Raw genomic sequence first — 14,903 nt, 5'->3', positions numbered from 1 at the left:
TGCTGCAAGCAAGATTTCATTGTACCTGCACCTCACCATACTAGTGCACATAACAACAAACTCACCTTGATTTAACTGCTGACTGTGCAGTTTCTCAGAGCTCCTCCTGCTCTGCCAGTCACCTCAGGGAAGGGTTATACTTAGTTCAGAGAGCCATCCTTCACTTAGTCTCTGTCCCAGGAAGTCCAAAGTTAAAAACTGAATTTTATTCCCTTCCCACTAAGAAAATGAGAAAAAAGCTAATGCAGAATAATTATTAAGGAAGGGGTAGGAATGCTGCGGCATGTCAAAATCTTGAGGTTAAGCGATTTTGCAGCTTCTTCCATTTTATTGATAATTAATATGTCATAAGTAATGATTTATGTACATTTTGTTTTGTTGACAGCTGAGAGCTGCTCTGAAGAATGTTTAGCTTTTCCCATTTGGCTCAAATAACATGTTTTTTCTTCTATTTACTCCTTCCTCAGAATCTAGCATTGCTGACTACACCAGTGTTTATTGACCATCCCTCAGTGCTCCTAAACTAAGTACTTTACTGAACCATTTCAGAGCATTATTTTTAAAAATCTATCACATTGATCTGAATCTGGTGTCACGTGTAGGCAATACTGGGTAAGGTTAGCAGGTTTCCTTACATGCAGGACAATAGTGAACCAGATGGCTTTTTATAGGAATCTGATAGTTGTATGCTCATTATTGCTGATCTAAATTGTTTATGTTTTAATTCCATATATTAATTTAATTCAAATTCTACAGCGGTTACGGTGGGATTTGAACCTGCGTCTCTAGATTGTTGGTCCAGATCTCTATATTACTAGCCTAGGAACCTAACTACTCTGCCACCATTATACCAAGATGCCCCACTTGGGTGGCCTTTTTTTTTGGATTTTGATCAATGCCAATTGAAAACTCAAAAACCTTTTTCCCTGTTCCAGAAGAAGCTCTCAATGGTCAGTTGTCATACGGAGTTGATGGTGAAATGTATGTGCTACGCGAAAAAGAGGTGGGAAACTTTGTAAGTGGGGTCCATGCAAATCAGCTGCAATCCGGAAATTACCAGAAGAATCCCGAAGAAAGGCTGAACTCTTGGGGAGAGGGGCCAAGGAAAAAGAGGGAATTCAACTGGAAACTATTTGGAAGCACAGAATGCACTGTATCTTGTGGTACAGGTGAGAAATGATACCAAATTTATTGTCATTCAAGTATGAAGTTCAAAGCATTGGCAGAAAACTGTCAGAATAATGTTGGAGTAAGCAGTGTTGTAAAGATTTTCCAGTTTTTGCTTTTCTGAAACCCCATGTATTGTGATGGAAGTGCTTTTGATGTGAATCCCTATCAGATAGCTTTAGACCGGAGAAGCATACTGAAATGGTTGCACCTTAAAGGCACAACTAAGTGGCATTGACAGGGTTAATATTCTGTTATCTTTAGTTCCTTAATGTTTGTTTGAAGCTGGTTTTTCCAAGTTTAATGTGAACCCTGCCATTCTGCTCCAGTTCCAGTTCGTTTCCTTGAATTCTCTCTCATTTTGCCACTCATTTTGAATTTGTAAATGTTTACACAAGAATAGATACAAGATGCTGTCAGGGTGGTGAGAATACACAACTTGCCAGTGTAAAGTGTGGTTGAAGGGAATAATTCATGCATATTAATGTTTCATATTAGCTGGGGGAGAAAAGAACGATAGTGCTCTTTGATAGTTAAGATAAAAAGAGTGGGAAGAGCTGATGTCTGACATCAACCCTTACCCACCACCCTCAGTTTTTCTTCTCTCTCTTGCACCTTCCCTTTCCTCTCCATTCACAAGAACTCTCCCACATTCCTCACCACCCCAACCTGCCATTCCCTTGTTCCTAGAGCGAGGATACTCCTAACCATCACCATTTACCTTCTTTAGGACTGTTCTCCAATTACCATTTTCCCTCCTCACAGTCTCAGCAGCTGCACATCCTCACCTTCTGGACCAAGCCAGAGATTATGAATGAGGCAATATCAAAGGTAATTTACAGAGATTAATATTAATCATGAGAAATGTTAATGAAGTAGAAGGTACAACAGGTTAAACATGTTCAACTTGAATCTGAATTATTTCTGACAACGCAAAGAGGGTTGAATGAAATCCTGCGTAAAGTCATAGAAAGAACATTTGAGAAAATCCACTTGTGTAGGTTGCAGCCATTGTTCAAAGGTCTGTGAAGGCTCCCAGACTGATGCAGCTGGTCAGAGTCTGGCTGCACTATTCTGTGGCATACAACTGTTGACATTGAACCTGACACCCATTTGAATTGTGAATCCTTACAGATTTTACTTTCCCCCTCCCACCACCACTCTCCTCCACCTAGCGGAACTTGTCCTCACTCTCAATAATTTCTTCTTTGGCTCCTCCCACACCCTTCAAACAAAAGGTGTGGCCATGGGCACTCGCATGGTTCCTAGCTATGTCCGCCTGTTTGTCGGCTATGTGGAATAATGTATGTTCCAAGCCTACACTGATGACCTTCCCACACTTTTCCTACGCTGCATCGACGACTGCATTGGTGATGCTACCTGCACCCGTGCTGAAATCATCGATTTCGTTCACTTTCCCTCCAACTTCCACCTTGCCCTCTAATTCCCCTGGTCCATTTCCGACACCTCCCTTCCATTCCTCGATCTCACTGTCTCAATCTCCGGAGACAGCTTATCCACCGATGTCAATTACAAACCCATGGACTCTCACAGCTACCTGGACTACACCTCGTCCCACCGTACCACTTGTAAAAAAGCCTTCCCCTTTTCTCAATTCCTCCGTGTCTGCTCTCAGGGTGAGGCTTTTCATTCCAGAACAAAGGAGGTGTCCTCCTTTTTCAAATAAAGGGGCTTCCCTTCCTCCACCATCAACGCTGCCCTCAACCATATCTCTTAAATTTCACGTACGACTGCTCTCACCTCATCCTCCCACCACCCTGCCAGGGATAGGGTTCCTCTTGTCCTCACCTACCACCCCACCACCTCCACGTCAGCACATAATTCTCCAAAACTTCCACCACCTCCAATTGGATCCCACCACCAAACATATCTTTCCCTCCTCCTCCCCCCCCCGACTTTCTGCTTTCCGCAGGGATCGCTCCCTATGTGATTCCCTTGTCCGTTGGTTCCTCCCCACTGATCTCCCTCCTGGCACTTATCCTTGTAGTTGGAACAAGTGCTACACCTGCCCCTACACCTCCTCCCTTACTACCATCCAGGGCCTTCAATAGTCCTTCCAGGTGAGGCAACACTTCAGTTGTGAGTCTGTTGGGGTCATCTACTGTGTCTGGTTCTCCCAGTGTGGCCTCCTGTACATCAGTGAGACCCGACGTAGATTGGGAGACTGCTTCACCAAGCAACTATACTCCATCTGCCAGAACAAGCGGGATCTCCCAGTGGCCACCGCTTTTAATTCCACTTCCCATTCCCATTCCAATATGTCTATCCATAGCTTCCTACATTGTTGTGATGAGGCCATACTTAGGTTGAAGGAACACCTTATATTCCATTTGGGTAGCCTCCAAACTTAAGGCATGAACATCGATTTCTGAAACTTCCAGTAATGTCCCCCAAACCCTACCCCTTCTCTATTTTCCATCCCCTTTTCCCTTTCCCATCTCCTTGCCTGCCCATTGTCTCCTTCTGGTGCTCCTGATCACTTTTTCTTTCTTCCATGGCCTTTTGTCTCTTTCACCAATCAACTTCTCAGCTCTTTACTTCATCCCTCCCTCTCCAGGTTTCACCTATCACCTGGTGGTTCTCTCTCCCCTCCCTCCACCTTTGAAATCTATTCCTCAGCTTTTTTTCTCAAGTCCTGCCGAAGGGTTTCGGCCCGAAATGTTGACGGTACTTTTTTCTGTAGATGCTGCCTGGACTGCTGAGTTCCTCCAGCAATTTGTGTGTGCAGCTCATTCCATGCTAATAGATATCCACAGACAGTGGGAAATATAACTATATTTATGGGCTCTTATCCAGTGCCATCTCAGTATACTCACAATGTACTGATCCTTGTAAGCAGAATAGGGCCAAGAAGATCTTTGTGTAATTCAATGCTTTTGTGTTACACGACAGAGCTAAACAGAAACATGACAGTGATCAATCCCAATTTGCCATGGGTCCATCTATATGGAAGTGCATGGACATGTGCAGTGGTGTTCTAAGGTGTAATATGTATTTAAGCATTATAATATTGCAATGATGAGTCTGGAACAAATCTTTCTTCCCCTCTACTAGGACTGTAAAATCATGAGATTACACAGTCATGATTAGTTGTGTTTTCTGTGCATATCATGATCCGCACAGGCCAAGTATCTTAAGGTTAATTATTTTTTAATGAACCCGAATTCGGCTTTGTAAGTTATCACGTCAGGAGTGATTCAGTGGAGATAGCTTTGCCTCGAAGAATCACTATTTTATTTATCTCATTGACCCAAAATTCAAAGTTCAAAGTTGTTTAGTATCCAAGTATGTATACTACATACAACCTTGAGATTAATCTCCTTACAGGCAGCCACAAGACAAAGAAACCCAAGAGAACCATTAAAAAAGACCGTCAAGCACCCTAAGTGCAAAAGAAAATCATGCAAGCAATAAAAGTAAGCAAATAATGTTCAGAAATGAAGTTCACAGAAGTGAGTCCACACAGCCACAATGCCAGTCACAGCCAGTCCAAGAGCCCGTTAGTTGCAGGCCACAGCGTCAGTTTAGCATAGAGACAAGTAAACCTTGCAGAGCAGCGAGCTGAACACCGGCCTGTCTCTCACCTCCAGTCCACCCTGACCTTTTCAATCTGACCCAGTTCCTCACTCTCAAATCCAGGCCCTGCTGTTTCAATGCACTCTCAGGCTCATGCCCCGCTGCCTTGATTTAGCCCATACCTGACCTTTCCGATCTGGCTTGGTAATTAAATCGGTCAAACCTTCAGTCGTTCCTCGCTGTCAGACCCAGGGTCTACCATTTCAATGCGCTCTTGAGCCTGGGCCCACCAGCTCAATTCGGCCCATACCCAACCTTCCCAATCTGGCCTGGCATTTAAATTGGCCAAGCAGCAGATTATTCTCCTCTCTCAGGCCCAGGCCCCACTGCCTGCAGCCTGCTTCGCCTCAGTTCTGCCGCTTCAGATCACCCGCAACAAGTGCACTCCAGTAATAACCAAATATTGGCTTATTCCCTGTTTTTCAGCCCGGGCCTGGGCCCCACCACCTCAATTTAGCCACTACACACCACACGGCAAGTGTCCTGACCTTCGACACATACTGCAAAAATGCCATTTTGTACAGGAAGTTCAAAAGCTCCACTGCAAATGAGAAATGACAGGCTATCGATTGCAGTGATTGTGTTTAAGAACAAGTGTGAGTAATAAAGTAGATAATGGTTGTGTTTGCTGCCAACAAGTCATCGCTGTGCTTCACCAGTGCCATCTTAAACCAGAAATTTGGGACCTTGCTATGCATCATCTAGTTTTGCGACTTTTACAAATGTTTCTACTCTTCAGAGGTAATTAGATGACTGGGAGGTTTTTTTTTGGATATCCTGACATCATAACTTAGCAATATAAATATACTTACTAGCATACCAACTAACTTGGATTGGTTGTTAATTTTCAATGGACGAATGCTTAGGTAGCTCAGCAATCTACATTGAGAATCTAAACTGCATTTTAGATCTAAGCCTTGCTAGTAAATAATGTGTTAAAAATAATGTGTTAAAAAGAATGTGTTCAGTTATTGACTAATTGCTTTGCAATACATATTACTGCATAGTCAGACTTATGAATAATATCTACATACATAAGTGTGTGGTGAATAATTGGGGCCAAATCATCTTCTTGGTTGCCTTAACTAATCAAAACCAAACTGCAGTCCCTTCCCTGTGCATATGTTTCAGATTTCCGCTGCCTTTGTACATTTTATCCTCATTGAATCTTTCCTACATTCCTTGGCCCATCCGTTAAATTTGTCCAGATTTTTTTGTCTAGCAATCTACCCTTCACAAGTAATTCCTGAACATAGCTAGCTGTTGGCAACAAATTTTATAATCTTACAAGAAGTCTCTCTGCTGTATTCTTTGTGAAGAATGAGTGCAGAGTAACTCACTTTTGAATTGTAGTCACCCTTCATATTGAGCTTGTTTCTCCTTCCTGTACCAAACCAATTTTTCTTCCAGCTGTCTAATTTGTCATTAATTCCATTTCTTCAATTTCAAATTCCAGTTCTTACTCAGAGAGAGGCCTTTGTCTTTGTTAAAATTCTTTTCCCCTAGTTTGATTTCAATGTACTGTATGATTGGATGAATCAGTAACAAATACACAGCCAGTCTTAAACCCTCATGCGGTCACGCTTACTCCGATAATTTGAAGAAAAGTTAATGATAATCACTCCTAAAGTTTCTATTTCATAATTTGAGGGTTCTTTTGTTCTTTTCTTATTATATTTAAATATTTGGGGGGTGTTTTTTGCACCTTTAATATCTCTTTTCACTCGCACTACATTTCCAAGTTTCTTCCATATTTCCTTACAAACTAGACTTCTGATTCTGGGAAAATCCTTCTTGTTTGCTCTGTCAGCAATGTATGAATACTTTTTTGTTTCTTGTTTACCAGACTGAGGTGTAAATCTCAAAGTATAAAGTTAGCTCACTACTTCCTCTGATTTATATTCTACTGTCCAAACTGTGCAGTTACCATTAGATTGCCTTTGTTCATTTCTGCTGATTGGGTAAATAGATTCAAGTCTAATAAAACTTCAAGATCTCTTAACTTTTTTACTTGCAAGATTATTCATTTTTATAAAAACCTTTTGCATTCTTCAACCTTTATGTGGCTTTTTTTTTAACCTGTGGCTGTATTAAGTTATATCTTGCTACTGGTTGATATTTCTTTTCTAATACATTCTTTGAAGCAGCCTCCCAGAGACCAGCAGCAAGACTGGTGCCAACCAATCTCAAATGACTGCCTTCTTGGTTCTGAGTGTCAAGTCATCAAGGGCTTCAAAGCCTGAGTTAGATGTGAAAGGCAACTTTGTAAAGTTTACAGCCTGCAATAAAAATGTTATTTTTAACAAAGTGCAGTTATCTTTCACTGCGGTGTCTCTGATATAACTGCAACATGATGCCAGAATTTCTTGCATTGAAGTACTGAATGTTGTTTTGTTATTAGTTTTGATTCATTATTGTCGTCTTTGCAAATCATCCAAACAGATCATTCCACACATCGACATAGCAATAAGGTAACTAGAATGCAGAATATAGTGTTACAGTTACAGAGATCCACAAACATGAGATATTCTGCAGATGCTGGAAATCCAAAGCAACACACACAAAACACTGGAGGAACTCAGCAGGTCAGGCCACATCTATGGAAATTAACAAGCAGACAATGTTTCAGGCCGAGACCCTTCTTTAGGATTGGAAAGGAAGGGGAAAGTTGCCAGAATAAAAAGGTGGGGAAGGGGAAGGAGGCTAGCTGGAAGGTGATGAGACTACCCAGACAGAATATAAGGTATTACTCCTCCACCTTGAGGGAAGCCTCATCTTGGCACAAGAGAAGGCCATGGTCCAACATGTCAGAATGGGAATAGGAATCAGAATCAGAATTAAAATGTTTCGTCACCGGGAAGTTCCGCTTATGGTGGATGGAGCGGAGCTGCTCGGCGAAGCTGTCCCGTAATTTACAACGGGTCTCACCGCAACAGAAGCACTGGACACAATAGTCGACCCCAGCAGATTTGCAAGTGAAGTGCTGCCTCCCCTAGATGGAGGGAGGAGGTGAACGGGCAGGTGTAGCATTTCAGCTGCTTTCAGTGATAAGTGCCAGTAGGGAGATTAGTGTCGAGGGACGAATGGACAAGGGAATTGAGGGAACGATCCCTACAGAAAGCAGGGCAGGGGGAGAGGTAAAGATATGTTTGGTGGTAGGATCCCTTTGGCTTATGGGATGGTAGGTAAGGACAAAAGGAACTCTTATCACTGTTAAAACAGAGAGACAATGGGATGAGCACAGATGTTCGGGAAATGGAGGAGATGCAGGTGAGGGCAGCATCAATAGTGAAGGAAGGGAATCACAGTTCCTTGAAGAAGGAGGACATCTCTGGTGACCTGAAAGGAAAGCCGCATCTGGGAATAGATGCGGTGGAGATGAAGGAACAGAGAAAAGAGAATAGCATTTTTACAGGAGACAGGGTGGGAAGAGGTATAGTCAAGATAACCATTGGAATTGGTGGGTTTATAAAAGCTGTCACTTGTCAGTTTGTCTCTGGAGTTACAGACGGGGAGGTCGAGAAAGGGGAGGTTGATGTCAGAAATGGACCAAGGGAATTTAAGGGAAGGGTGGAAATTAGAGGCAAAGTTGATGAAATTAACTAGCTCAGCATTGGTGCATGAAGCAGCACCAATGCAGTCATCAATTTAGTGGAGGAAGAGTCGGGGAGCTATACTGGGCGTGGCTTGGAACATGGACTGTTCTACATAGCCAGTGAAGAGGTGGGTATGGCTGGGGCAATGTGCATGCCCAGAGAAGCTTACAGCAAGTGGGAGAAGCCAAAGGAACAAACGCTGAGGGTGAAGACCAGTTCTGCCAGATGGGGGAGTGTAGCGGTGGAGGGGAACTAGTTATTTCTTTTATTGAAAAAGAAGCAGAGGTCTTTGAACCCTTCTTGATGGGGAATAGAAGTGTATAGGGACTGGGCATCCATGGTGAAAACAGGCAGTCAGGATCAGGGAACTGGAAGTTACTGCGGAGATCGAGATGTAGTGCAGTACAAGCAAACAAATAAAGTGCAAGGGACACAACAAGGTAGATTAGGATATCAACCGTTCACTGTTTTGTGTATGAGAAGTCATTGAAGAGTCTGATAGTGGCTGGATTAAAAATTAACTGGATCCCAGCTGTACATCATGCTTTCTTAGAAATAAGTAGTTCATTAGCTGTCCTCTAGCATATCCCTCTGCTCTATCAATACAGAAGGACAACAGCAGTCAGTTTCATATTTTTACCGCCCAATGGTAATCAGCCAATAACCCTAAAATCTGCTCTTACACAATGCCACAGATGATGAGGAACCATGCCAAGAGATGATCTGTCTGTCCTCTAAGTATGTCAGTTTTCCTACCCTCCCATACCCATTCTGCCAGCGTCTTATTAATGCCACAACACGATATTAGTTCTGCCTGCACTGCATCATACAGCCAAGCCATCAGTGTCCAGTACAGAGAAATAAACATGAAAGTTTGGCAATGAGGATCTCATGAACGTTATTTTTAACATTCCATTTGCTTTTAAGCAGATATAATTTGTGATTGCTAAATGAGTTTTTGCTTATTTTAATATGATCAAAAAGTAATAACAATGCTCAAGAAGTGCTGAAACTTGATTTAAATAAATTATTCTCCTATTTAAGTCATTCCAAGTTGCTCCTGGTCCATGTCCATAGCTCCCTCAAAGTTTGCACACAAGTTAATAGGATGGTTAAAAAGATGTATGGCGTTCTGGCCTTCATCAGTTGAATGACTGAGTTCAAGAGCCACGAGGCAATGTTTCAGCTCTGTAAAACTCTGGTTAGACCGCACCTAAGAGTAGTGTGTTCATTTACTGTAACCTCATTAGATGGATGGAATGATGAAGAAGGTTTAGAGTGGGTGCAGAGAAGATCTACAAGGGCGCTGCTGGGATTAGAAAGATTGAGTGAGTTGGGGCTTTTCTCTTTGGAGTGATGAAGGATGAGAGGTGACTTGATAGAGTCATGTAAGATTATGAGAGGTGTAGATAGAGAGGACAGCCAGCATCTTTTTTCCTGGGCAGCATTGGCCAATACCAAAGCACTTCCATTTAACATGAATGGAGAAAAGTTTAGGGAAGATGGTAGCGGTAGATCTTTTACACAGAGAGTGGTAGGTACCTGGCCAGGAGTGGTGGCAGAGGCTGATAAAATAGGGACATTTAAAAGACTCTTAGATTGACACATGAATTTAAGCAAAATGGAGAACTATGGGCTGTGTTGGGAGGGAAAGGATAGATTGATTGTGGACTAGCTTTATATTGGTCAGCACAACATCATGGGCCGAAGGGCCGATGCTGTGCTGTAACTGTTCTATGTTTATGTTTCTCTGACTACAGCAATTTCTTACCCAGTTCTAGCACTTCATATCAGTCATATTGTGCCAATTAGCATCCATAAATATGTAATATGGCTGAATTTGTAACTGCAACATTTAGTAGCCTCCTGAATCTATTAAATTTGCAATTATTTTAGATTTTACTTAAAGTGGCATGCAAAAGTTTGGGCACCCTGGTCAGAATTTCTGTTACTGTGAATAGTTAAGTGAGTAGAAGATGAACTGATCTCCAAAAGTCAAAGATGAAACATTCTTTTCAACATTTTAAGCAAGATTAGTGTATTATTTTTGTTTTGTAATATTTTAGAGTGAAAAAAAGGAAAGGAGCACCATGCAAAAGTTTGGGCACCCCAAGAGATTTGAGCTCTCAGATAACTTTTACCAAGGTCTCAGACCTTAATTAGCTTGTTAGGGCTATGGCTTGTTCACAGTCATCGTTAGGAAAGGTCAGGTGATGCAAATTTCAAAGCTTTATAAATACCCTGACTCCTCAAGCCTTGTCCCAACAATCAGCAGCCATGGGCTCCTTTAAACAGCTGCCTAGCACTCTGAAAATTATAGATGATGCCCACAAAGCAAGAGAAGGCTATAAGAAGATAGCAAAGCGTTTTCGGGTAGCCGTTTCCTCAGTTCGTAATATAATTAAGAAATGGTAGTTAACAGGTACGGTGGAGGTCAAGTTGAGGTCTGGAAGACCAAGAAAACTTTTTGAGAGAACTACTCGTAGGATTGCTAGAAAGGCAAATCAAAACCCCCGTTTGACTGCAAAAGACCTTCAGGAAGATTTAGCAGACTCTGGAGTGGTGATGCACTGTTCTACTGTGTAGCGACACCTGCACAAATATGACCTTCATGGAAGAGTCATCAGAAAAAAATCTTTTCTGCATCCTCATCACAAAATTCAGCGTCAGAAGTTTGCAAAGGAACATCTAAACAAGCCTGATGCATTTTGGAAGCATGTCCTGTGGACTGATGAAGTTAAAATAGAACTTTTTGGCTGCAATGACCAAAGGTATGTTTGGAGAAAAAAGGGTGCAGAATTTCATGAAAAGAACACCTCTCCAACTGATAAGCACGGGGGTGGATCGATCACGCTTTGGGCTTGTGTTGCAGCCAGTGGCACAGGGAACATTTCACTGGTAGAGGGAAGAATGAATTCAATTAAACACCAGCAAATTCTGGAAGCAAACATCACACCGTCTGTAAAAAAGCTGAAGGTGAAAAGAGGATGGCTTCTACAACAGCATGATGATCTTAAACACACCTCAAAATCCACAATGGACTACCTCAAGAGGTGCAAGCTGAAGGTTTTGCCATGGCCCTCACAGACACTGACATCATTGAAAATCTGTGGATAGACCTCAAAAGAGCAGTGCACGCAAGATGGCCCAAGATTCTCACAGAACTAGAAGCCTTTTGCAAGGAAGAATGGGTGAAAATCCCCCAAACAAGAATTGAAAGACTCTTAGCTGGCTACAGAAAGCGTTTACAAGCTGTGATACTTGCTAAAGGGGGTGTTACTAAGTACTGACCATGCAGGGTCCCAAACTTTTGCTTCGGGCCCTTTTCCTTTTTTGTTATTTTGAAACTGTAAAAGATGGAAATAAAAAAGTAACACTCACAACACGCTGGAGGAACTCAGCAGGTCAGGTAGCATCTGTGGAAAAGATCGGTCGACGTTTCAGGCCGGAACCCTTCGTCAGGACACTTGGTAATCTTGCTTAAAATATTAAAGAAATATGGTCATCTTTAACTTTATGCCTTTTGGAAATCAGGTCATCTTTTATTCACTTAGCTATTCACAGTAACAGAAATTTTGACCAGGGGTGCCCAAACTTTTGCATGCCACTGTATATAAGGATAAAGTACAAATAACTTTAACAAATTAGTAAGAACATTGGTTGCCTGATATTTATTAAGGTCCAGAGTTATACATGATCCACATTCAGTGAGAATTTTACTCTGCTTCATTGTCAACGGGGTATTGGACCATATATTTTTAAATAGTCAATCCAACAAAATGTTATTGTGGAGTCAATGAACTCATACCCATGCTATCAGGACAGTGATCTGGTGGAGAAGAATACCCACCTATTGCAGAATAGACAAATTTCCAATTGAGCTCTCTAATCAGTTACTTATTGTTGATGTTGTCGACTCGTTGTGCATAGAATCTACGTTATCCATAGAATCTTTGTGGCAAGGTACCAAAGTAGATTGCCAGGCCTTTCTTCCATGTAGATGCAGGGCCCTGGCCGGATTTGAACTGGGGACCAGCCAGTTCTGATGCCACTACACCACCAGTTGGGCTAGTTACTGCTGGGTGGAAAGTAGCCTCCATGACTTTCTTCAAGGGTAGTGCCATAACACATTTTCATCATTCAGGTGTCTTCTTGTGTAGACCAATGCAGAATAGTGTTTTGGCATCTCAAGGTACCCAGAACATGGTGAAAAATAACACTGCGCATTGCCTTTGAGAACTGGCTATTTTATTCAAGCAGCAAGGTCGGAGGTTGATGGACAAACATAATCAAATACCATTGCAGACAAAACTCCCTGTCATAAAGGCCAGGTTGTTTGGAACACTTTTAAGAATATGATCAATGGATGGTTTATAATCAGAGATATACTTTTACATTTTCAAGCTGCTGCCTTTCAAACAGTGCATCCTTCACATTCTGTGGAACAATGCACCTGGTCAGACATTGCCAACAAAAACAGCCAATCGTTTTTAATAACTGGAGATTTCTCTTCTTCTCTAGTAACAAGAATAGCCATTCCAAAATACCTGACAGATATCTGACCTACAAAAGAATAATAGACCTGTTTGTGCTTGGTCCTTGAAATTCCGTGCCTATCTTTACATGTTATGATCTTGTGAAATGTGTGGGGAACACCTAAATAGTTGAAACTGTGGGGTGCAGAATGGGTTAATGTGTGCAAAGACGTGAAACATGGCACTCGTATCACTGGCACTGACCGAAGTCTTAGAAGTAGTAGATGAGAAAGGATGAAATGCACATGCAACGGATAGAGTGGAGTGCTGTCAATTGGATGATATGTTAAACTGAATCCTCATTGTCCTCCAAGGTAGACAGGAAAGATCCCATACTCCTCTTTTGACACCAAGTCCTTCCGATGTCCAGACCACAGTCATTCCTCAATAGTAACTATTGTCTGGTCACTTGTTAGTGATGATGGGGCCTTCCTATGCACACTTTACCTGCTGTATTCCCCTACCTATTAAAAGGGATGACACTTCCAAAGTATGTTATCAGAGAAATAGATTGGACTTTCTAAAGTCGTGAAAGATGCTATGTGAGTGCAGGTCTTTTCCGGCTGGCAGCATTCGTCTTGCCTGCACCTGTAGATAGGGCGGCTGACCTTGTCTGAGAATGTGAAGTTGATTCATACCAACATTACTTAGGTATTTCTGGCATGTAACAAGAGAAGAAGGAGTGTCCAGAGACAGACTGCTAACTCATTCAGGATAACTAGCAACTCTTCTTTGCAGTACAGGAACAACCTGATCGTGGGAGGCTGGGGAAGGGCGTGTTTATAATCATAAGACCATAAGGCTTAGGAGCAGAATTATGTCATTCGGCCCATCGCGTCTGCTCCACCATTCCATCATGGCTGATTTATTATCCCTCTTAACCCCATTCTCCTGCCTGATCCCTGAAACCTTAAACACCCTGACTAATCAAGAACTTGTCAATTTCCACTTTAAATGGGCTTCCACAGCGGTCTATGGCAATGAATTTCACAGATTCAACACCCTCTAGCAAAAAAGGTTCCTCCTCATCTCTGTTCTAAATGGACATCCCCCTATTCGGAAGCTGTTCCCTCTAGTTCTAGATTCCCCCACTATAGGCAACACCCCCTCCACATCCAATATATCGAGCCCTTTCAATATTCAATAGGTTTCAGTGAGATCACCCTCATTTTTCTAAACTCCAGCGAGTACAGGCCCAGAGCTATCAAACACTCCTCATGCATTAACTCATTCATTCCCAGAATCGTTCTCGTGAGCCTCCTCTGGACCGTCTCCAATGCCAGCACATTTTTTCTTAGATAAGGGGCCCAAAATTGCTCACAATACTCCAAGTATGGTCTGCCCTATGCCTTATAAAGCCTCATCATTACATCCTTGCTTTTATATTCTAGTCATTTGCCTTCTTTATCACCAACTCAACCTGCAAGTTAACTTTTAGGGAATCCTGCACAAGGACTCCTAGTCTCTTTTTGATTGTTGGGTGTTTGATTGGTGGGATTTTTTGTATTGCTATTTTTATGCTCTATTCTTGGTTGGTGCGGCTGTAAAGAAACCAAATTTCCCTCGGGATTAATAAAGTATATCTATCTATCTATCTTTACACCTCTGATTTTTGAATTTTCTCTTTGTTTAGCAAAGGCTACGCCTTTATTCCTTCTATCAAAGTGCATGACCACACATTCCCCTACACGGTATTCTATCTGCCACTTCTTTGCCTGTTCTCTTCATCTAAGTCCTTCTGCAAACTCCCTGCTTCCTCCAGAATACCAGCCCCTCCACCTACCTTCACATTATCTGCAAACTTGGCCACAAATCCATCAATTGCATTATCCAAATCATTGACATATAACATAAAAAGAAGTGGCCCCAACACTGACCCCAGCAGAACACCACGAATCACTGGCAGCCATTCAGAAAAGGCTCCCTTTATTTCACACCTTGCCTCCTGCCAGTCAGCTAATTCTCTACCCAATTTTCTAATTGGCCAACAAATGAAAAAAAAAATCTT

General features: G+C 42.1%; 1 protein-coding gene across 5 annotated transcripts in view; it reads left to right on the top strand.

Moving 5' to 3' along the window:
- The window catches only part of adamtsl7 (ADAMTS-like 7), a 554,745-nt gene that overhangs the window by 496,278 nt on the left and 43,564 nt on the right, over positions 1-14,903 (top strand). For 4 of the 5 annotated variants that reach the window (XM_063046729.1, XM_063046728.1, XM_063046730.1 and 1 more), the window contains one exon: positions 936-1,169. In XM_063046729.1, coding sequence (XP_062902799.1) covers positions 936-1,169 — 234 coding nt within the window. The remainder of the gene's footprint in view (positions 1-935; positions 1,170-14,903) is intronic. The other variant, XM_063046726.1, reaches the window with a different exon arrangement.

The sequence above is a fragment of the Mobula hypostoma genome, chromosome 4 (assembly GCF_963921235.1).
Source record: "Mobula hypostoma chromosome 4, sMobHyp1.1, whole genome shotgun sequence".
In the NCBI taxonomy this organism is placed as follows: domain Eukaryota; kingdom Metazoa; phylum Chordata; class Chondrichthyes; order Myliobatiformes; family Myliobatidae; genus Mobula; species Mobula hypostoma.
The sequence above is the reverse complement of the archived record's forward strand: the minus strand, read 5'-3'. Positions and strand labels throughout refer to the sequence as shown.